This window comes from Amaranthus tricolor, chromosome 5, assembly GCF_026212465.1.
Source record: "Amaranthus tricolor cultivar Red isolate AtriRed21 chromosome 5, ASM2621246v1, whole genome shotgun sequence".
NCBI lineage: Eukaryota > Viridiplantae > Streptophyta > Magnoliopsida > Caryophyllales > Amaranthaceae > Amaranthus > Amaranthus tricolor.
The window spans coordinates 14,025,859-14,049,734 of NC_080051.1; the positions used below are offsets into that span (position 1 = coordinate 14,025,859).

Below are 23,876 nucleotides of genomic sequence, written 5' to 3' on the forward strand. Positions count from 1 at the left end.
CTGACTGAACGCTCCTTCAGCTCAGAGCATTTAGCCAGTTTTTCCTTTAAGCCCGGCAGTTCTTCTCGGAGCTTTTGGAGCTCCTCATCCTGCTCATCACAGCGGGAGGATAGGGCGGCCAGCGCTTCCCTATCCGCGGCACTTTGGCGACTGAGGTTGAGCTCAAAGGACAACCTCAGGAAAGCCTGCAAAAAGAATAAGTCAAAATCCAAGCATAGTTAACTTAAGAAGATAAAAGTGGAAGGACGTTACCTCAGCCGCGGAAACTTGGAGTTGACGCACCCTATCGGTGGGGGACAGGGACTCCAAGAGGTCGACATCCACCTGGCTGATCAAGTGGGGTGTCGCCCTATTGAATCAGGTAATCATACCCTTATGCCCCAAATCAGTAAAAGGGGTGTCGTGTCGGAAAGGTAGAACCTCCCGACGACGGTACACCTCTTCCACCTTCGCCCTTGGAGCCGCGGCCGATTCCTCCACCTTCTCTTTGCCCCGAATCAGGACAGGGGACGCCTCGGCTTGAGGTGAAGCCACCTCCTTCTCCACCGACCTCATTTGCAGAGGTACGGCCGTCATTATTGTTCCCGCAGAGGCCTTCTTCGAGGCACTCTCCTCATGGGAGGAAGAGACTCTCTTTCTCTTCCTCTCTCTCTTCTTCGATTCCCTCTTCTTAGAAGGGATTACCCTCTAAGAGTCATCGGGAATGTGGACTCGTCTCCTCTCCTCAAGGAGCCGGAGAGCCTCCTCTTCACAGGGGACTTCGTCCAGCCCCATCTCCCCCGTTGCCGAGTCCTACAAGAGAAAAAGTTAGAAGAAATCGAAGAAATCTCATAGTTCGGAACATATGTATGAACTTATACCTTTGGAGGAAGAGGTAGGGGTTTTTCCGTGGGACGTTGGATGGCCCCTTGAGCAAATCGCATGACGCTAAACTTCTTCATGAGTTCCGGATTTTTCGCTCGCAAGTTTTCCTTGGCTATCGCTGCAAAATCATGAGTTAGAAACAGGTAAACATACCATAGAAGAGGGAAGGAAGGAAGCCGCCGACTCTTACTCCGATCGATAGCCAAGCTGATGCCGAATGCTGAGAGGAGGTTCTCATTCTCCAGCTCAGGACGACCCGGTATCCAGTTGAATTGGACGTTCATGGGTTTCCTCCCCAATTGAACGTCCATCTTCGCATACTCATTGATCACCGCATCATCAAAAGAACACTGCGGGATCCCATTATTAAAACCCGTAAGGTTGGGTTTGATGTCGAAGGAGGTCTTAATATTACATCCTCCTGAATTATATAAATAGGCAAACTTTGTCCTACACCCCTTTTGGTTATCAAGGAGGTCGTGGACTATCTTCAGTCCACGACGGTGGGTGAAAGTCACCCAGCCACAGCTGTATGATTGGGAATTACATAGGCGGGCTCCAAATATATACCTAAATGCGGTAAGTGTTGGTGGCACGGCCAAAACTTTACATAAAATCAAAAATGCCACCATACAACCCCACGCATTAGGATATAACTCAGGCACTGAGACGTTCAAAAATTCTAACACCTCCCTAAAAAATGGGTGAAGTGGAAACCTAAGTCCTAACTCAAAAGAAAGAAAATATACAGCTATACAGTGTGGGGGAGGAAACCTAACGGTGTCATAATTCCCCAGGGTGATAATATTGATGTCATCTTTCAAACCCCATTTCTGAGAGATGGCTTCCCGACGCTTGTCTAGGTCTCTCTTGGTTTGTAAATCTATGAAATAGTTAAGGGGACCGCCGCTCGGAATGTAGAATAGAGGAGGAACCGGTGCTGCGCTCTCCCTTCCAGAAGACTCGGCTGATCCTTCAATGTTTTCCATATCTACATACAATAACCCTTCTAGGTCAGGATTTATTCGCGGTAAGTAATTGGGGAAGAAAGCAACGCTCACTTCCCAAGGAGCAGTTTTCATTATCTCCGGAGGGTATACAGGGGACACAGATGACTCATCCCCGGCCTTTATTGGTTCATAATAAGGGGTGATTCTCACCGAACTACTATCGTCCGAATCATTCATTAGCAACCCCTCTTTATTAAAGCGTCTACATGCTACCAAAGGGATTTTCGTCGGGATAGCCGAGTTAATGTCGAAGTTAGCTATTATCTCATGAGTAGCCGCGACATCCATATTAACAATAGTCATAATATAGTAGGCGAAACTTGTGAAGGATAAGGGCTAATTTCATGAAATTAATTCAAAACTTTAAACATTCAAGAACACGAAGAACAATCTGAAGAACAGTTTGAAGAATAATTTGATGAAATTCAAGAATTTGAAGAAAGATTTGAATACCTTGAAAATATTTTGAAGATTTGTCAGAAGTTTGATGAAGTTCTGTCAGAATCCTTGAAGATCTTCGAGAGATTTGTCAGAAGTTTGAAGAAGGGTTGAAGATTGTCAGAGCGTCTCTCTCTACTTTCTCTTTCTAGCGATTTGAAGAATTGAGGGAGTTAATGAGAGTTAGGTAAGAGGGAACTGTTCCAAAACCCTATTTATTGCAACAATAAATGCTCAGACATCGAACCTAAACGTCCCTTGAACAAAAAGTGGAATCTCAAACTTAAATCGGGGAGTCGATAAGTCGGACCCCCAATAAGGGGGCAAACGTCGAAGATTTGTCTAAGTTTTCCTATCTTTTTCCGTGAGGTCGACTAGTCGGACCCTCAATAAAGAGGAAATATTGAAAAATTTTCTAAGTACCAGACCTTAATTGTGGCTGGGGAGTCGATAAGTCGGACCCCCATTAGGGGAGAAATTGTCAACAAATTCTCCAAGTTATAAAATTTTCTATTGAAGCCGTAGGGTCGATAAGTCGGACCCTGAATTACACCCCAGGACAAATAAAAATTATTCCAAGTATTGGGATGTCCGTATGGTTGATAAGTCGGACCCCCAGGTGCCTCCAGTTAAGGTGTAAATATTCTAAGTATGGGAGAAATTCTTCCATTTTTTCCGTATCAACCAAGGCTCGGATTTACATGATCTTTCCGCGTCCTAGAAGAAAAAGGGGGGGCGTGTTAGAACGAAGAAAGTGATTCCAAGTCTTTTTATCTTTCCGCAACATCTATAAGTCGGACTCCCTTAAGTACCTCAGTGAAGAATAAAAACCTAAGTATATATTTAAGCCGCGTCTTTAATACATTTGACTGGCGAGTCAACTCATTCATGCCGCGGTATTATACCTTCCCTTGATTCCACGGCTTATAGCACGACAACAACAAGGAAGATAGATCAGACCAAATCGGCATCTTGTCCGTAGGGTCTATAAGTCGGACCCGCTTTGGTGGTGATCTCGTTCAAAAATATCCAAGTCCCTGAAGATCCGTACGGTCGACAAGTCGGACCCCCCTTGGGGGCTATCTTGTTCCAAAATATTCTATGTATTAGGGCTTCCGCGGCATCAATAAAGCATGAACCAGGATCCAACTTCTGCATCTATTCTGCTGCTAAATAGTATAGACGGACAGAGATATTCCGCGACATGTTTCAAGCCACGGCTTGACTGATGTTATTTATTTTTCTTGAAGCGTCTCCTGCGGTTATTTTGAAAAGGCTATAACTTCTTCGTTGCAACTTGGAATTCGGCATATGGACAGTCGATTTAAAGCTTAATTACCTGATTTTTTTCAAGCACAAACACCTCAATGAAACCTTGTCACATGTGACAAGGGGTGTTCAAAATCGAATACCGGGTCGACTCGAATCCGAAAATCCGGAAATCCGATTTTTTGGATACCTAAAAATGCGATCCGATTCCTACCCTGATTAATTCGGGTATCTGAATTCCGGATACCCGTTTTATTAAAATGTTTTTTTTTTGTTCAACCATGTGCTTCTTTTATATCTATTTTTATTTTAGAATATTTATTTTATGTAAAATTCCAATACTAACTCTCTAAAAATACAAACTCTCTAAAATTCAAATGCTATTTTTATTTAGAATATTTGTAATCTTGTAAGTGTGTAAATGTCGACATCAATTACATGTTTAAAACTTGTAAATTTCTACATTAAGAAAATTAAAGAATAACATTATTGCTCATTAAATTAAGTAAGAACAGTCATAAAAAAAAATTCAAATGCTGAAGAGGAAGACAAGCAAGAGGCGACATGAAGGAACGGAAAATTGACAAAGAGATGATAAATTTAGAGGCAAGAAAATGGGGAAAAGCAGGTAGAAGAGAAGCAAGTAAATGGAGAAAACATGGAAGAAAGAAAAAAAAAGGGGGAAAGCAGACGAAGGATGCCCATGAGAAGATGGAAATGGGAAATGAAAATGGAAGCAACAAAATGGGAAATGAGCAAATGAGAAAGCAGAAGAATGAAAAAAAAAATTGAGTGAACAGTACAAGCTATTATGATAAATTTACATGTTTTTTAAATTTAAAATCACGTTGTTTTTAAATGAAAAAGACCCTAAAATACTCATAGGTCATTCGATCTTTATCATATTTATTAAAAACAAAAAAGGTTTTATTTACTATTTTAAATTAGTACAAGCTATTTTTACAATAATAATAAAATAACAAGTTAAAAGATATTTTTGGGAAAATTTTTGTAAATTATTAATATTAAAGTGTTGTCTTGAATATAAGAGAATTTGTTATAAAAATAACTTTTATGATATTAAATGACTAGTTAGTACAAAATATTCCTTTAGTTCACTGTTTGAACAAAATTTATGTAAAAAGATATAGAGTATTTTTAATAAACTTTCTTTTTTTAAATTATGTGTGAAATTTTGATGTTATGAAAACATTAAAAGAATAAAGTTTTTACTTGTTTTATAACGAAAAATATTGATTCTTGTGAAAATATAAGTATTAATATTGATTTTTATGAAAATATAAGTATTGCTTCTTTTATAACTAGAATTATTGATTTGGGTGAACTTATAAAGTGTTATTTTGTAGCTAGAAATATTAATTTTCGTAAAATTATAAGTATTATTTGTTTTATAATTAGAATATTGATTTTATGAATTTAATAAGTTTTACTTGTATTTCTAAACTTGAAATATTGATTTTTGGTAAATTTGTTGAATTTTGAAAATTTATTCAAAAATTATAGATTTACTTAATTTGTAATTAGAAGATTTGTTTTGTGAAAAGAATAAAAGTTTTATTTGTTCATTTAAAGTTAGAAATTATGATTTGAGAACTTATTTTAAGAGAAACAAATTCTAATAGCTACTTGTAAAAAATATTAATTTGAAAATTATTAATAAGATTAAATTATTAGTGTGATTTTATTTGTAGTTGACAAGGAAACTATTAAAAATAAAGTTAAAAATATAGTTTAAGGTGTAAGAATTTAATAATGAACTTATAATGGCATAAATGTAAATTTAATATAGTGATTAAAAAGCTTATTAGATAAAAGAAGTTACCACCTAAGTTGATCAAAGTAAAAGTCAACTTATAGTAATAATATGAAATTATCAGAATAATGATTGAATGGCCCCTGATAGTAAGGTAATGTCGAACCATGGATCGACATGTGAAATGCGGTGTAAGATAGGGGGTTAGCTATCGATCATGTAGAAGCTCGAGCACAATAGTATTGGAGGGGTGTATACTTTTCGTATTTTGAATTGGATGGGAAGTTATGTTTGGTGTTAAGCGCTAAATGATTCTATCGGCTGTCTTTCGTATTACGGATGACAGCATTTTGCAGATTTAGTTTCAAGCTCGATTTAGGCCGCAACTAAAATTTAATTATTTTATTGAGGACTTAGCTACAATTTAATATTTTTAGAACAAACGATATGTATTTCATTTTCCTACTTTGATGTAATATTTTTTGTTTGTCATAAACAGTTTTTAGTATCTTGATGGTACGGTTATGAGTATTAACCAAACGAACTTATATGAGTATTTAAGATTACTGAATTGTATAAGTGGTAGTAACATAATTCTGTCAGGATTGAGAATATTATCTTGAGTACTTAAAAGTATGGAACAATGAAAGAATATAGTAAAAGTATATAGTGGTGCCCATTAATTATAAGTACGTACTTAACTTATTATTTTGTAAATGCAGTGTATAATTTTCGTATTTTGAGTGGGATAGGAAGTTATGCTCGTGTGCTGACCAATTTTATCGACTGTCATCCATGTTATGGATGGTGGCATTTTGCAGATTTAGTTTCAGGTTCCAATCCAAGCCGCAACTACAATTTAATTATGCTATCGAGGACTTAGCTGCATTTTGTTATTTACTTGATGTTAGATAATCTTGATGTATTTATATTTAATTATTATGTATTTTTGGAATAAACAATATGTATTTCATTTTCCTACCCTGATGTAATATTTTATCGTTTGTTATAAACAGTTTTTAGTTTTTAAAAGTTTTTAGCAGAGCCGCATTTTGAGACTTCTGCATTATTACGTAAACATTATCAGTAATGTTAATTATGTATCGAGACTGCCGCTCCTGCTACATTATATGTTAATTGTTATGTTTCAGAAAATGACTTCGTCTAGGAGACCTTCCAGTTGATTTACTCCCTGAAGCATCTTGTTGGCGAGTATTTTTAGTTCCTTAAAAGTATCTAGCAAGAATACCTTTCGTGAAAATAGTTTTATAAAGATTTTTTGAAATTAAAAACTATTGAGACAAATTTGTTGTGACTATTTATGTTGATACTGAGATATATTGCTTAGAGCTCATTACTGGTTTGGAAAGAAAGGAGTCTAAGGTGATGAGACAGTTAATACGAGGCCTCTTTGGTTGAGTTTTGGATGTTTTGTGTATTTGACCTATAGAACTCTGTAGAATTGTGTATATGTAGAATTTTAGACTCCCATACTTTCTTGTTATATGAAGGGTTCTAACTTAGTCTATAAGTTAGTTGGTTTGTTACAGTAATCACCATAAAGAGCCCTCATTGATCCGCATCCACAACAAGTATACGGTGACATCTTATCCTAGTCCTCGTCTTGTCGACCAATAGTATCGACCCTACTATATCCATATGATAAGTTGTAGGCTGCATCCATAAGGACCGAATCCTGTTGCACAGGCTCAAAAAGTCACTAACATTTATGCCCCCACTGGTGAACATCCCTGTCCTGCGGAGCTCGCTCATTGGCTCCTCGAACAACCCTTCAAGAGCTAGTGTCCATGTCTCCTCAGCAACCTTTCAATACCTAATCAAAGTATGTGTTGCACATTTAGCAAAATAATCCTCATCTCTCCTCCATTGGCATGTGGAAGGTGTTGGTATTCGGTTGCTACCTGTCAACAAAAGCTGATATCAAATCACAGTCATCAATGCATAAAACATGGAAATTAGGCCAATGTAATGCCGGGAATCACTGTGTAGCCCATCAAATATATCTCTAAGTTTGATGATGGCCTCTAACATCTTCTTTCTAGTACGACACTTTAGAATCGGAGGCGTATGCTAACTACACACACATATATTTACACACACACATGATATGTTATGGATAAAGGTATACATACGATCTTATAAGGTGTACATATTTTTGTGAAGGAAAATGTTCATATTATTTATTGAATTGTCATCCGAATATGTACTTATTTTAAGCATGTACGTACACCTTTTAGAAAATGTCAAATTATTTACAAAATTACCATCGTAATATATACACCATTCAAGCTTTTATGTAGATCTGTTTTCAGTTTTCACCTCTTTAATTAGTTTTCACATAATATATATATATATATATATATATATATATATATATATATATATATATATATATATATATATATATATATATATATATATATATATATATATATATATATATATATTTTTTTTTTTTTTTTTCTTAGGTATAACCTAATTTTCAGAATGGTGAAAAGTGTGTTCTTTTCTTTATAAAAATGTAAAATTTTATACCCTCTCCGTGACTTTTATTTCCTTTTATCTGCTCTCCTCCATTTTCATTTTTGGATTCTTTGTATTTTCTATCAAGGAATCACACAAAGGAAAATGGAGACTAAAACCTGATTTTGGCTTGTTAGTCGTTGGTTTAGAGACCTTTAGTTTGATTGTAGACTTTTATAATGGACTCCAAAAACATATTATGGCTTTAGTTGGTAAAGTATAAGAAAAGTTATGTATATTTGTAATTTATCATTTTCTTATTTAAATTAATTTTCAGAACTAAATTAATTTATCTTCTTATAAATCTTAGGCAGTACCTTATTCTAATTAAAATGATCGAAATGATTTATATCGCGACTACTAAAAACTTCAGTTAATAAGATAATTTGAAAATATAAATTTGGTTGTGTATTCATTTAAAATTTAAAATGGATATATACTAAAAACAGTAAAAACATAGAGCTTAACACATGAGAATCATAAGATTAGCTCTTTAAGAAAACAATTTTATGGGGTGAGAGAGGCTCGAACTCTCGACCTCAGGATTACTCAGATAGCTATGAGACCTACGCGCTAGCCAACTGCGCCACCACCCCTTTGTTTTTAATTTGAGAAATTTTATAATCCATCCGATTCAACATACTTGTCTAGTTCAATTTTTAGTTATCATTCAGTTACTAATAACAGTTTTTTGTAATTTATAATTGATAAACAATTAGAGATATTAAAAATTTAAATTTTATCTTAACAAGTATAAAAAAACTAAATTAGATTAAGAATTTAAATATTATCTCAGAAAGTATATATATATATATATATATATATATATATATATATATATATATATATATATATATATATATATATATATATATATATATATAGATTTATAAAAATACTCAAATTATTTAATTTAATGGTAAACTTACAATATGTAATAAATATCAATTAATAATTTATTTCATACATATAACTCATTTTAAGCAAGAATCATTCAATTTAATTTGTTTTTAAAAATGGTAAGTTACTCAGTTTAACAAATTTTTAGGAGGGCTATAAACGACAGTCGGTTAATTTATTTGTCATGTAAATCAAAATTAACAATAAAGTCCTTCTATCTAATGGGGCTCTATAAGGATGCCATATGAAAATTTACGGTCTTTTTATTAAATTGTATGATTATTATATAGCCATTTTTTAAAACAAAACTGACCGTATTTGATAATTCTTTTGAGGCCAACCACCAACTAATGATTGAGTAATACTCCACCAATTCACTCTAAGTGTCCCCTTTAGATGGCGCAAACCAATTAAGAAATGGAGGAGACCATATAAAGTAGTACTTCCTTGTGGTATTTTGACATAATTTACCCACCAAATTTCAATCCGTCATACTTACACTTAGGGCATTTTTGTAATTATAAATATTTTATTAGGACAATTTGGTAAAAAAATCTATGGCTTGAAATGAAAAGGGAACAATTGAATTAGAGAGTATTATATGGCCATGTACATTAAGTCTGCTATCACAAATGGCTGGATTTAGATAAAGAGAAAAGAGTACACAGATAAACACTCTAGGAGGAGACTAAATAGATATGCTAAGCTCAGCATAAGCATTTGAATCAAATCAGCAGCAGTTTGCAGTGCAGATTAGAGTAACAATGAGGCAGATAAGCATGGTTCAGTTTCAGTATGCATACGAAGTTCTCTTCATCATTCTAAGGAAATCCTCAATGCTGACTTGCCCGTCACCTGCATGATATAGACGCCGATTTATTATCAGTCAGATTATTCAAACAATCAGAAATGCAAGCTGCCTGTGATCACAATCTAATATCAGAAACATAGGCCTAAGTACAGTTTATTTAAATGTCACAAATAGTTGTCATATAAGATGCTAGGAGGAGAGGCAAGCAGTATGGGGTCGATCCTCACCAAGCTAACTTTTGTGTGTGTGGGGGGGGGGGGGGGGGGGGAAGGCCCGCAAGAGTGGGCCTGCCTTACTAAAATCAAATGTGGACTTATACGTAGAGTGGGAATATTATTCCCAAAGGCGAAAGTACTCGAGTTTACATGCATGATGCATCATACCATAAGAGGTATTTGGAATCAACTAACCATCTCTGTCTGCTTCTTCAATCATCTCTTGGATCTCCCTTTCAGTGAAGTGTTCTCCCAATTCACTTGCAATACCTCGAACATCTCCATAGGATATCATTCCCTACACCGCCATTCATAAATGTAAGTACAAAAGATTGCAATACAGATAGCTTAAACACAAAAATTTACATTTTTATCTTTGTCGATTATCCGAAATGCTTTCATCAGCTCCTCCTTAGTGTCCCTTTCCCCAATTTTAGCAGTCATCATGTGACAAAACTCATCAAAGTCAATGGCACCACTGCCATCCTTGTCCACATCCGCAATCATTTGAGTGATTTGCTGAAATTACAGAAAGTGGTGGAGCTTAGCAAATGTTAAAAAAGAAAGACAAACAGACAACCCTAGTTCAACTGATAAAATAGCTTTTTTTATCTATCAGCAGTGAAGAAATGAAAGAAAGCAAGAGCATGACAAAGTAAAGACGATTCAAAACACACTTACCACCCAATTACACTAAGCTCTAAGTTGTAATTATCATGAGTAGACAAAAAGTGAAGCAGACAAAAAAATTCACGTGAAATAAGAGTCTAAAATTACAAAGGGATGCCAGACAAAACAACTGGAAGTAAATTTCTGGTAGCCCAAGAAGCTGGGCTTGAGTGAGCTTCTGGAGTTTGTTCGGGATTTGGACAAAAAATTTGCATCTAGATTAAATATTACTATATTAACAATGTTTGTCTTTCATCATATTACCAACAGTATGCCTAAAAACATAATTGAAATAATCGTAATCAGCAATAAGTAAAAACCAGACAAATACCTCTTCTGTCATCTCAAAACCCAGAGCCCTGTAATAGTAAATAATATCAGAATTTGTGTAGTGGACTGTGGATCATTAAACCATCAGGTTCAAAAGGAAGAATACCTCATTGCAACATTCAACTCCTTGGCATCAATAGTCCCTGAAAGTATCAGACTGAACATCACACGAAGGAAAGTGTGTATTGATTTATTAAATCAGAAACAAGACTGATTCAAAACCTGAGCCATCAGTGTCAAAAAGTTCAAAAGCTTCCTTAATCTCTTGCTTCTTCTGTTGAGTCAGAGTCGAATGACGACCACGTGGCTTATCTTTCCTCGTTGCCCTAACACTCGACTACAAATGATATCACCATACCCAGAAACTCAAAGTTAAAAAATTTCATCACAGAACTGAAGCTTTTACACACAAACACCCCAATATTTGACAAATTCAAAAATTATTCTACAACTTAGAGAAAACGACATATTGGTTACCAGGTCTGTTCCCCCTCAATTATTTTTCTCAAAGCTCAAGATGTGTATATACAAACAATCAATTCTAATAGTAAAATGGCTAACAAAATCTACAGTGTATCAATGACAAACATAAATGCAGATACGTCAACAGATATAAAAGTAGTAGAGCATGAAAAGCAGATGCCTAGAAATCTGTGATGCTTCCTGCCTTCCTTCTCTTATTGAGAGTAATAAAAGAACATACACCAATTGAACACAAGGATTAACACACGGCTTAGAGTGCCGTATAAACTCCCACACAACTTCGAGCGTTGTGTGAATTCCCACACAACTTCGAGTGTTGTGTAAACTCCTTATTTCTGAATTCTTAATTTCAATTACAAGATAAGATCATACAATGAGAGGCTATCCCTATTTATAGCCTTCTAAGCCTAAGACCTTGAGCCCACTAACACGAATAAAGGCCCACTAAAACGTAACAAAATAACAAAATAACCTAAAATATTTATTTCTAAATATTTTCGCCACACGACCCTAAAACTAACATGACACTTCTTGACTTCGTATCCTCCTTTGATATGTTTTGATTATCTCAGGAGCCTTAGATGTTACAATACCCCCAGCCCAATTAAGCACCTTGTCCTCAAGGATGTGGATGGGATCTTCCAATGTAGCTTCGGAGGCATCCAAACCTTCCCATTATACCAAAACCTCACGTGGATGGGATGGCAACTGGCGCACGTGTAAAATATCAGCGGGCTGGACTAAAATCTCCAAATCAGCCGTCAAAAAAGGAAGGGCAGCTGCTGAACCATGTATCCCTTCCGCTTTATTCAACTGAGAAATATGGAATACTGGGTGAATTTGACAATCCTTCGGAAGCTCAACTTGTATGCAACGCGTCCAACCCTTTGCAAGATCTTATAAGGCCCATAATAACGTAAACCGAGCTTTTCATTAAGGCGGCTAGTCAACGTTCGTTGTCTATAAGAGCGGATTTTCAAATACACCCAATCTTCCTCTTCATATGACACATCTTTACGCTTCAAGTCGGCATAATATTTCATTCTTTGTTGAGCCTTGGCCATATTGAATTGTAGCTCATCTAACATGGCATCATATTCTTGCAACAAATGTTCCAAGGAATCAACGGTGGTGAGTCTGTGCCCGATTCCGACCACATGTGGCGGTACTCGGCCGTACAAAGCTTGAAAAGGAGACATTTTGATAAGAAGGTGAGGAGACGTAATGTAGCTAAACTCAGCTCAAAGTAACTACTTTGCCCATTGTTTGGGTTGTTCATTAGCAAAGCAACGTTGGTAAGTTTCCACCATTTTATTCAATTTCAGATTGGCCATCCGTTTGTGGATGGTAAGCGGTGCTTCGAAGCAAATGAGTTTGTTGTAGCTGAAACAATTCCTGCCAAAAGATACTTATGAAAACCTTGTCTCTATCGAACACAATAGAAGTCGGAAAACCATGTAGTCTCACCATCTCTTTTACGAACATGGCCGCTACTTTAAGCGTTGTATAAGGATGTCGAAGTGCGATGAAATGCCCGAACTTTGTCAATCGATAAATGACCACCAACATAGTATCAGCCCCTTCGGAAAGTGGCAACACTTCTAAGAAATCCATAGTGATATGTTCCCATACATGGGATAGAATTGAAAGATTTTGTAGTAACCCTGTCGGACTTTGATTGGAAGCTTTGGCCTTTTGGCAAATGTGACACTCCCTGACGTAGTTGGCAACTTGTCGATGCATTCCTTCCCAATGCCATTCGGCAGCCAAACGTAAATAAGTCTTCAACTCTCCCGCATGACCTCCCAAGGGTGAGTCATGATACTCCCGAAGAAAAACTGAAATGAAGGGAGAAGACCGAGCTAAAACATATCGCTCCTTATAGAATAGCCTGTCATGATCAGTGGAGAAACCCAAAGGAACTTGTTATCCTTTTAACACAGCGTCACGTATTCAAGTTAAGGTCGAATCCTTGTTGACCTCCTCTTGCAATAGTTCCCAATCGATGCCATTAGAACTCGATAATGAACCTAACTCAATAACCCCGTGATGTACACGAGATAATGCATCTGCCACTAAGTTGCTTCGTCCCGGATTGTACTCTATAGCAAAGTCGAACCCATCAGCTTTATTAACCATTTCTGATAGTCCCCATTGACCTCACGTTGCTCTAAAAAGTGCTTCAAACTGCTTTGATCAGTCTTCACAATGAACCGTCGCCCAAGTAATGCTTCCACTTAAGAACCGCAAACACGATAGCCATAAGTTCCTTCTCATAAATAGGCTTGTTGCTAGCACGCTTCCCCAGAGTCTTACTATAATAAGCAATTGGATGAAGATCTTGCATTAGGACAGCCCCTAACCCATATTGAGAAGCATCGGTCTCAAGCACGAACGTTTTCTAAAAACTGGCCATGGCTAAAACCGGCACTCGAGTCATGATGGTTTTGAGATGCTGAAAAACTTGTTCGGCTTCATCTTTCCATGCAAAAGAGTCCTTGAGTTGATTTGTAAGGACCCTAGCATATCCTTTCACAAACCTGAGAAAGTACCCCGTGAGTCCTAAGAACCCCCTTAATTCTTGGAGTCGGCCATGTTTTCATTGTGGCTATCTTGTCTTCATCCACCGATACTCCGGAGCGGAAATTATGTGACCCAAACAAGCAACCCGATGGACAACAAACTCACATTTTACACCGTTGACCACTAACTTATGTTGCCGTAGGCATTGGAAGACTTGTTCCACATGAGCTCGGTGTTCGAACTTTTACTATAAATGAGGATGTCATCAAAAAAGACCAATACAAATTTTCAAACGGCCGAAATATGTCATTCATTAAGGACTGAAACGTAGACGGAGCATTCGTCAACCCAAAAGGCATAACAAGAACTCATAGTGCCCTTCATGAGTTCTAAAAGCAGTTTTGTGTACATCCTGTGCCTTCATTCTGATCCGGTGATATCCAGATTTGAGGTCTAACTTGGTAAAACTTCCATGTAGCTCATCCAATAGTTCATCTATCATCAGAATATGACATTTGTCGGGAACCATTGCCTTATACAAGGCTCGATAGTCAACACAAAATCTCCAAGACCCATCCTTCTTTTTAACTAAGACAACCGAACTAGAAAATGAACTCACCGAAGGCTGTATTATACCGGCCTTTAACATGTCATGCACCAATCTTTCTATCTCGTTCTTTTGACTATGAGGACACCGATAAGGTCGCATGTTTATGAGATCAGTTCCTTCCTTAAGTGTGATAGCATGGTCTTGCACTCGATTCTGGGGTAATGGTAACTGCTGTTGGAATAAATCAGTATAGCTAGCGAACAAATCTTGCAATTCAGCCGGGGCTCTTGCTTCTAAAACGCAATGCTCTATACTATTGAACTCAACTAAAATGTAATCCACCTTCCTTTCTCAACACCTTAAGCATGGTCTTCAATGAGGTCTTATTATTAGTCGCTTGTGTTGGTACTCTATTAAGAATATAAGCTGCAGTCTTAAGCGCTTCTCCCCAGAGTGACTCTGGTAAGGTAAAATGACTAATCATGCTCCTTACCATTTCCTTAAGAGTCCTATATTGTCTCTCAGCAACACCATTCATAGTTGGAGTACCAGGCATGACGTACTGAGGAACAATACCACATTGCTCCAGGAATTTAGCAAAAGGTCCTGGACGTTGTCCACCTGAACCGTCATAACGACCATAGTATTCACCCCCACGATCAAATTTGGTGAGTCGGTCTACCACTACCAAGATTGTATCCTTCCTTTGTGATTTGGGAAGACCTTTAATGAAATCCATATAAATGTGCTCCACACCAAATGAAGAATTGGTAATGGTTGTAGCAACCCCGCCGGGATAAAGATAAGGATTTTTGCCTTTGACACACCTCACTATCCTTGACATAATTTGCAATCATTTTTTTTATGCCTTCCCAATACCAATCACAAGCAATCCGAGCATAAGTTTTCTATTCATTGGAATGCCCCCAGCCGGTGTATCATGATATTGTTGTAAAATCACCTTCACAAAAGGAGAGGATCTGGGCAAAACAAATCGCTCATTGTAAAAAATGTTGACCTCTTATCATAGAAAAACCCTTGAGGACCTCCCCTCCTTTTGTTACCCTCTTTTTAATGGAGCTTAACAAAGTATCTTGGGTCAGAACCTACCAATTTACCCCATGCGAATTGCACAACAAACTTAATTTTGCTTCCGTTTAGTCCTTCTGGGACAGAGCATCAGCTACTCTATTAGCCGCTCTGGGGTTATACACAATGTCAAAGATATACCCTATAATTTTCGTGACCTATTTTTGGTAGTCAACTCCAATTGTTGACCCAAAAGTAATGCCGCCATTTGAGGATAGCAAAAACAATTGCCATCAACACTTTATTGTGGACAGCTTTCAAACTAGCTCTCTTCCCGAAAATTTTGCTAAAAAAAAGCCACCGAATGTTTCTCTTGTAACAAAACAGCTCCAAGGCCTGGACTTTAAGCATCAACTTCAATGATGTAGGCTTTTTAGAAGTCTGGCAGGGAGAGAACAGGAGCTGCTGTCATGGCAGATTTCAAGGTTTCAAAGGCCTTTTGTACCTCCAAATTCCACTCAAAGGCATCCTTACGCAACGTCTCAGTTAATAGTTTAGCTATCAATACATAATTCCTCACGAACTTCCTATAATATCAGTGAGACCAAACAATCCTATTAGTGCCTTTAAATTGTTTACATGCTCCTCAATGCTTTTATTGTAAATCAAAATATCGTCAAAAAAGACAAGCACAAAATGACGAAGGAAAGGGCGGAATTCCTCGTTCATTAGGGCTTGGAATGTTGTAGGGGCGTTAGTGAGCCCGAAAGACATCACTAGAAATTCATAATGCCTTTCATGTGTTCTAAAAGCGGTTTTTTGGGCACATCTTCCTTCTTCATCCTTATTTGATGGTTACCTGACTCTGAGAAACTTTTTAGCTCCATAGAGTTCATCCAAAAGTTCATCTATGATGGGTATCGTGTACTTGTTGACCATTGTAACCTTGTTTAATGCTCGATAGTCTACACAAAACCTCCGGACCCATCTTTCTTTTTGACCAAGACTACGGTACTTGAGAAAGGGTCGGTGGAAGGTTGGATGATCCGAGCTTCAAGCATAGTGCAAACCATGTTCTCAATCTCACTTTTCTAGACATGTGGATAGCGGTATGGCCTAACACTCACCGGATCAATACCCTCTTTTAGGACAATAGCATGGTCTTGTTCACGGCAAGGAGGGAGCCCTTGGGGTTTAGCAAACACCGTCTTGAATTTCTGTAACACCTCTTGCAAATATTCTGGAGGATCATAATTTTCCTCCTTACTGTTCTCCTGTACAGACTCGATTCAACCAGGACCCCATTTTTTTCTTTCCTCAAACACGCTCCATCACCTAACATTGTTTTGAGTCTTTTTTGTAGCTTATTATTTTTTGCTTTGGGTGCAACGTGAACAAACATCCAACAATGTCCAATTACAAAAATATTTTAAGAGAATCGACTCTTGTCTCAGTTGGAGCAAGTACCACTTTCCCTAGGCAAGGTTCTGGGTTTGAGTTTTACCTAGATCACCCTCAACCCTTAGCCTACCCTGTAATTAAAAAAAGAAAAAAAGCTGTAAAATAGGTCATTTGGTTTTATACTTCAAGTTAATTTGAGTTTTTTAGCCTTTTTACATAACTTATTCTTTTCTCCTAGTTGTTTGCGCAATGCCAGAACCATCCATGTGTTAATTCTTTTGCCCATACACAAGATCCCATACATAAAGTCAGGCATTAAGCTGCAAGCCTCACATCTTTCTGGATCTACATATTGCAATAATTATAGAAATTCAGTTTCTTACAGAAATCATTTAATTTTATCTGATTCCATTTCTAATCAAGTTTTCTCATTTCAGTTCTATAGATCAATTTAATTTCCACATGCTTACCCCATCAAGCCATGTCTCAGCTCCTTTATTTACCCCCTAGATCTATTACTTCTATCAATCACCCGCCCACAAATCTTACACCCAAGCAAGAATTAACAGTCTTCATCCTCCAATCCCACAATAAAAATCTCTCTCACCACATGTCTACCTAAGCCCACAAACAGAAATTCACACATGAAAAGGTGGCCCACCATTAATTAATGAGTTTCCATGGTCAGATTTGCCAATGTAGGACCCTTCTTTTTGGTCATGAATAACCATTTTTGTTTACAATTTATCCATGGTTGTTGTAGGGACTTAAAATATGATATTGAAAAAATGGATGCACGAGCAGCAGGTGTACTAATGTTACAGAATATACCAATGATGGTGGCACTACTGGTGGGATCACATAAGTACTTTTTATTTATTTAATCAAAGCATCTACACATTTAAATTATAAAGTCCTGGGTCCAAAGCATCAAAATAGAGTGTAAGGCGTATCAGATGGGATCACAATATCAAGGCAAAGAATCAGAATAATGAATGAAATTCAAACACAGAGAAATGCAAAGGAGTGCTATATTCGCAGGAAATGCCAGAATCAAAACCTAACATCTCCTTATGAACACTCAACGCTAATTAATTCCTACACCAATTCCACACTCATAAATCAATTATGAACTAAAATTGATCCAAATTAAACATGAATACTTTATAACTTCAACTCTTGGTATAAAGCATCATGCACAAACTTCATGAGTCATGAAAAATCATAAAATCATACACAAAATCTCAAATCATTTTGAATCTATCAACAAACTACATGATCCACCGACCGAAACTTATCTGAAACAAACCAAATCATGAACAGGAATACAAAACTGGATAAAAATTGAAAGCTCATATTCTACTGAATAGGATGAGAAAAATCAAATACAGTTCAACATAAGCAAAATTTTTTGCAAAAACTAGTCTAAACTTCATCATATCTAGTAAAAGCAGATCCAAAGGCGACTCCAACTACAAGAAAAACTCCGAAATCGATACAAAAATAAGCAGAAAATTCCAGTCACAGATCAAAAATTAAAATTATACAGTTTCAGAATCGAAAAGCATAATTAATAACAGCAAGAAAAAAGCAGAAAAAAAATTCACTACATCAAACATCAACAAAAAGACTGAAAAAAAAGTTAAAAATTAAATAAACAAATGGAGCTAAGAAGAGAGAATTCATTACCATGGTGTGAGTGATCAGAAGAAGAGAGGATTTAGGAGAGAGAAAATGGAGGGAGAATTAGGAGATGATGAGTGCGTACAAGTAAAGTCCAAGGCCAAAAAAGGAAATATATTTTTTAGACAAAATTATAAAAAACTACTTAATTTATATATATTTTTAAAATTATCTTATGTAAAAGTTTTGTAAAAAATTACCTTATATAATACAATTCTTTGTAAAATACTACCTTACAACGGTTTTTAGCCTTTGACCGTTAACTTTAACCCTTGACCGTCACGTGACGGTCACGCGATTCTTTAAACCCATCTTCTTCTTCATTTCAGCGTGTTTCTATTCATTTCTTGCTGCTTGTTCCAGCGATGAACCCTAAATCAATTATCCTCATCGGTGTTTCTTCTTTCTTTCTTTCTCCTTGATTTTCAATCCCTAAATCATTCAAAGAACCCAATTTTTTCCAATTAATTAGTAATGTCTTTTTCTTCTTCAACCGAAAATTCGATACCTGAAAAATGTGGGTGTAGAGTTCCCTTTGCAAGGAGGGTTTCATGGACCAAGGAAAATCTGGAATAAGGTTTAAGACTTGCGTTTTTTATAATCCTGATACAAATTGGAGGGGATGCAAAAAGTTTAAATGGATTGATGAACCTGAAATGACATGTGTATGCAATGCTACACTGATACAGCACTAGTTCTTAGTTCTCAGTTCTCAGTTCTCAAAACAGACACTCCTACTGCACCACATACTGCTGCACTGATTGTATCATCAATATTGCTGCACTGACTCAATTTTCCTGCTGCACCACATACTGCTACACTAATGTCTATGTACACAACACAACATTATACCCATACAAGCCACTAGTCAACTGATGCACATACACAGCAATTTGCTGCACTTAATTCAACACAGTAACTTAATTTAACACAGCACATTCTCAGTTCATATACTGATTTGCTTACATACATTTCAACATAGTACATTCTTAGTTCATAAAACTTATACTAATATATGTCTTACATTAATTCAACACATTACATTCAATAGTAAATTACTTATACAGCTCTATATTTGACTATTTTGATCCATTACACATGAAGTAGATGCAGCTGCTGTAGTTTGACTACTGGAGCTAGGCATATCATTTGTTGTAGATTGTTGAGTAGAAGAAGATCCCTTTTTAGGCCTTCCCCCCTTTGACTTGATCTTTGTTGGTGGTGGTTTGGGTGGATTCTTGCAACCTTTTTTGTAGTGACCTAGGTCACCACAATTACCACATCTCCGTTGCTTGAATTCTCTAACAGCACATACAGGCTTCTCACCTCCTTTTCCTTAATCAGCTTCCTTCTTTCTTTTCCTCATGTTAAGCCTTCCAGGCATCTTTCGAAATGGTGGAGGAAGTGGTTTGGCTAAAGTGGTTGTGGGCCACATTTTGTGTCCTGGCATACCATAAAACTTTGGACCATACGTCTTTGCATACGTTTCTACAAGATACGCCTCGTGGACAAATTCGTTGGCATCTAATTTTCTAAGAACAATACAAGCCATGGCATGCTTATAAGGGATCCCAATAAGGTTCCAGCTTCCACAATGGCAAGTCTTATTGGCCAAGTTTACAACGTAAGAGTGGTCATCATCATCCACCTCAAACTCACACACATCCACTGGGATTACCATTAAACCATATATTTTTCTTTGCATTTTTTTCAATCATTTTGGTGATAGATGGCATCAACACACCTTCAAAGTTACTCAGCCCTTCCCTTTTGGCTGCACTTCTTTGCATCACATATCTCCTAATCCACTCCATTAGAGAAATTATAGGCTTCCCCCTTGCTTCTACTAACACATTATTGAATGCCTCACAACAATTATTTAACAACATCCCAGACTTACTCCTATTAGAAAAAGCATGCCTAGACCAGTGTTTTGTAGGAATAGCAGCTAGATATTCATATGCGTCAACAGAAATATTCTTTATTTCATTCATTTCTCTATCAAAATGAAACTGTAAAGGTAAATTGTTACTAATTATTTTGACATGATCTCAAATATTTAATTGTATACTAGATTTCATACCTTGTTGTAAGCTCTTGCTGCTCTCCAAAAGTCTTGTTTGAACAACTCTCCAGGGAACTTGATCTTGAAGTTCGCCCATATATGCCTACAGTAGAACCTAATTTCAGCTTCAGGAATCACTGATTTTAAAGCTTCAACCAAACCCTCCATTATCCACAAATTAGTATTAGGGTTATAGCATTAGTTACAATTGAAACAAGATATGTGTTAACAAGTATTTACATTCATACTTTTTGCCTATCGCTCATGAAGGTGAAATCTTCACATCCTGCTTGTACCCAACTACTCGATGGACTAACCGACCTAAGGTCTTCTACGAGGAGATTTAGAAACCAAGTCCAAGTTTCTACATTTTCTGTTTCGACCACAGCCCATGCAACGGGGAAGATGTTATTGTTCCCATCTTTACCTATAGCAATCAACAAAACCCCAGGGAATTATCCCTTCAAATGTGCCCCATTAACACCTATAATAGGCCTACAGCCAGCAACAAAACCCTCCTTACATGTTGGCAAGCATATATACATCCTTTGGAACAAAGGTGGGGGTGTGTCTATTCCAATGCATTTAACGATTGCGGTGCTTCCTGGATTAAACCTCCTTATTGCTTCCACATAATCCCACACCCTGCTATACTCTTCACTAGCATTACCAAATATCATTTTCGTTGCAACTATTATAGCAATACACATTGATCCTACTACTCTACCATTATGCAGGTAATAATAATTGTAACCACATTCAATAGCATGGTACCTTAGTGCTTTTCTAAACACATATGTCGAAGGAAACTTAAGGCCTAAAGATAAATTGATCTTACCCTTGAAATCAACCTCAGGATTGAATGTAGGATAGCTGCTTATACTTTCCTCATCATCATTCAATGCACCCAAATCATCATCATCAGACTCCAGTTCATCATCATTAAAGTATATGTCTCTATTGTTTTCTTCATCAAGCTCCTTATCTACTATCAATCTAATTTCATCATCACCTATAAACACATCATCAAGACCATAAACTACATTTTTTGCAAACAAATCAGATTCATTCTCATATTCATCCTCATCACCACAACTATAATCATCATCACTACTGTCATCAAAATCGTGAACTTGCTGCTCTATGTGGCCTCTCTCATTTGCTGTAAGGTTTAGGGTAGAAATAGCAGCTGAGTTATTTGTTTTAGATCTAGGGTTAGCACTTAAAAATTCTTTATAACTCGTATATGAGATTGGTGGTCCCATTTGCCCAACATCAACATCTACATTTGCTCTTTCCAACTCATCCACAACCTTATGTGCCACATCAGATCTTTCAATCTCCACCTCATCTACCTTAACATTACCCACCTCAGTTGCCAACTCAGACTGCTTCTTTTTCAACTTACTAGCTTTTTTCCAGATTTTCAATTCCTTCATCTTATTGATTTAGCTAATTTTAAGAACCCTAATACATTATTCAGACACAACAACAATCAATTTACAAATTACAAGATAAAAAACAACAAATTCAATAGAAAAAAACGCAGCAAAAGGAAGTAAATTTCTAAAACGAAATAAATTTTAAATTATGCCTAAAATACAACAATGAAGTACAAAACCATAATTGAGTAGTGGTACATACCAGTATAGGTTAGAAGTTTCAACGAGATGAAGTTATGAGGAGAATGGGAGCGAATTCAAGAGTTACAGGAATGAGTTTATCGCTGGAACAACCAGCAAGAAATGAATAGAAACACGCTGAAATGAAGAAGAAGATGGGTTTAAAGAATCACGTGACTGTCACGTGACGGTCAAGGGTTAAAGTTAACGATCAAAGGCTAAAAACCGTTATAAGGTAGTGTTTTGCAAAGAATTGTATTATATAAGGTAGTTTTTTGCAAAAAATTTTACATAAGGTAGTTTTTTAAAAAAGGGGGTATAGATTAGGTAGTTTTTTATAATTTTGCCTTTTTTTATTAGAATTTAGGATGTGTTATTAAAGAATAAAGAGAGCAATTATAAAAGGAGGTTGGGTTGACGATTTTGCTCTTATAAACTTTTCTTTTTCACCTTCCTTCACTAAAATATCAATGATGGTATACATATGCGTGACAACGGAGAGATAGAGAAAAGTCGGTTTAGCGAATGATTTTATGCCACGTGGAATATTTGGTCTTGATTTACTAGCCCTTGATTTTTGTAAAGGTTTTTCTCAAGTCAGTATTTAAATTTCAATTGGATTGTGAAGGAAAATGAAAGTGATTGAGAATCATTATTTAAAGTCGAATTGTTTATTTTCAAGTATTATAAATTAAGAAAATAAATAAAATTCAAAAGAATAGTGAATATGTAAGAGTAGAGATTGGAGTCTTGTCAAATATATTAAAACATTTGATCACTTTTTTAATATAATGAGATTCACTTAACTTAATTCTAACTATCGTCTCTCATGATCTTAATACCTTAGATCACACCGATCTCCCCCGTGCCCTTCATTTTGAAAGGATTTAGAAAATTAATTCTTTTGTCTTTTGAACCTGTACTAAATTAATACTAAAAATGAATATGTCATCTACATAAAGACAAATAGTAATACCATTACCATGGTTATCAACTTTACTATATACACACTTTTCCGTTTGATTCAATTTGAATCCAAAGGACAAAATCTTTGCGTCAAACTTTTGATGACATTGCTTTGGTGCTTGTTAAGTCCATATAATTTTAACAAGTTAACACACCTTGTTCTCTTGTTCTTCCATGACAAACCCTTCGGGTTGTTTCATGTATCCTTCTTCATCTAGTTCTCCATAAAAGAAGATTTTTTTCACGTCCATTTGATGGATTACTAGATGATGTATTGTGGCAAGCGCTACCAACAACCTAATGGTGATTGTTCTTGCAACCGATGCATAAGTATTGAAATGATCAATATCATGCTTTTATCTAAAGCCTTGTACCACTAAACGGATCTTTACTTATTAATAGTATCATCTATTCCCATTTTCTTTCAAATAATCCTTTTGCAATCGATTGGTTTACAAGAGGGAAGAAGATCAACTAATACCTAGTATTATTTCTCATGATGGAATTCATTTCATCATTAAACTACTTCTTTCCAAAAGGTGCTATCTTGTGATGCCGTTGCATCACCATCAAGGGTGTTCATTAGGGGGTACCCCAAAAGCTGGGTATCCGGTTAGTTGGGTACTTTTTTTAGCTGCCCGTTTCCCGACCTAATTTATCAGGGTACTGAAATTCTGGGTAACCGAAGAAATCGGGTCGAGACACTGGGTACCTGATTTTATTTGGGGTA

General features: G+C 36.4%; 1 protein-coding gene and 1 non-coding gene across 2 annotated transcripts; both read right to left on the bottom strand.

The window, feature by feature from the left end:
- Positions 1 to 8,409: 8,409 nt before the first annotated feature.
- Positions 8,410 to 8,495, bottom strand: TRNAM-CAU (transfer RNA methionine (anticodon CAU)). The gene is given in 2 exon segments: positions 8,410 to 8,445; positions 8,458 to 8,495. It is a non-coding gene; the product is annotated as a tRNA-Met (tRNA).
- An 860-nt stretch (positions 8,496 to 9,355) lies between these two features.
- LOC130814275 (caltractin) lies at positions 9,356 to 18,601 on the bottom strand. Its single transcript, XM_057680373.1, has 7 exons — positions 18,500 to 18,601; positions 11,047 to 11,161; positions 10,931 to 10,967; positions 10,826 to 10,853; positions 10,192 to 10,344; positions 10,021 to 10,123; positions 9,356 to 9,654 (listed from the first exon to the last, which is right to left on the bottom strand). Exons 1-7 carry the CDS (start codon positions 18,500 to 18,502, stop codon positions 9,590 to 9,592), a joined length of 504 nt encoding a protein of 167 aa, XP_057536356.1. The 5' UTR covers positions 18,503 to 18,601; the 3' UTR covers positions 9,356 to 9,589.
- Positions 18,602 to 23,876: the final 5,275 nt, after the last annotated feature.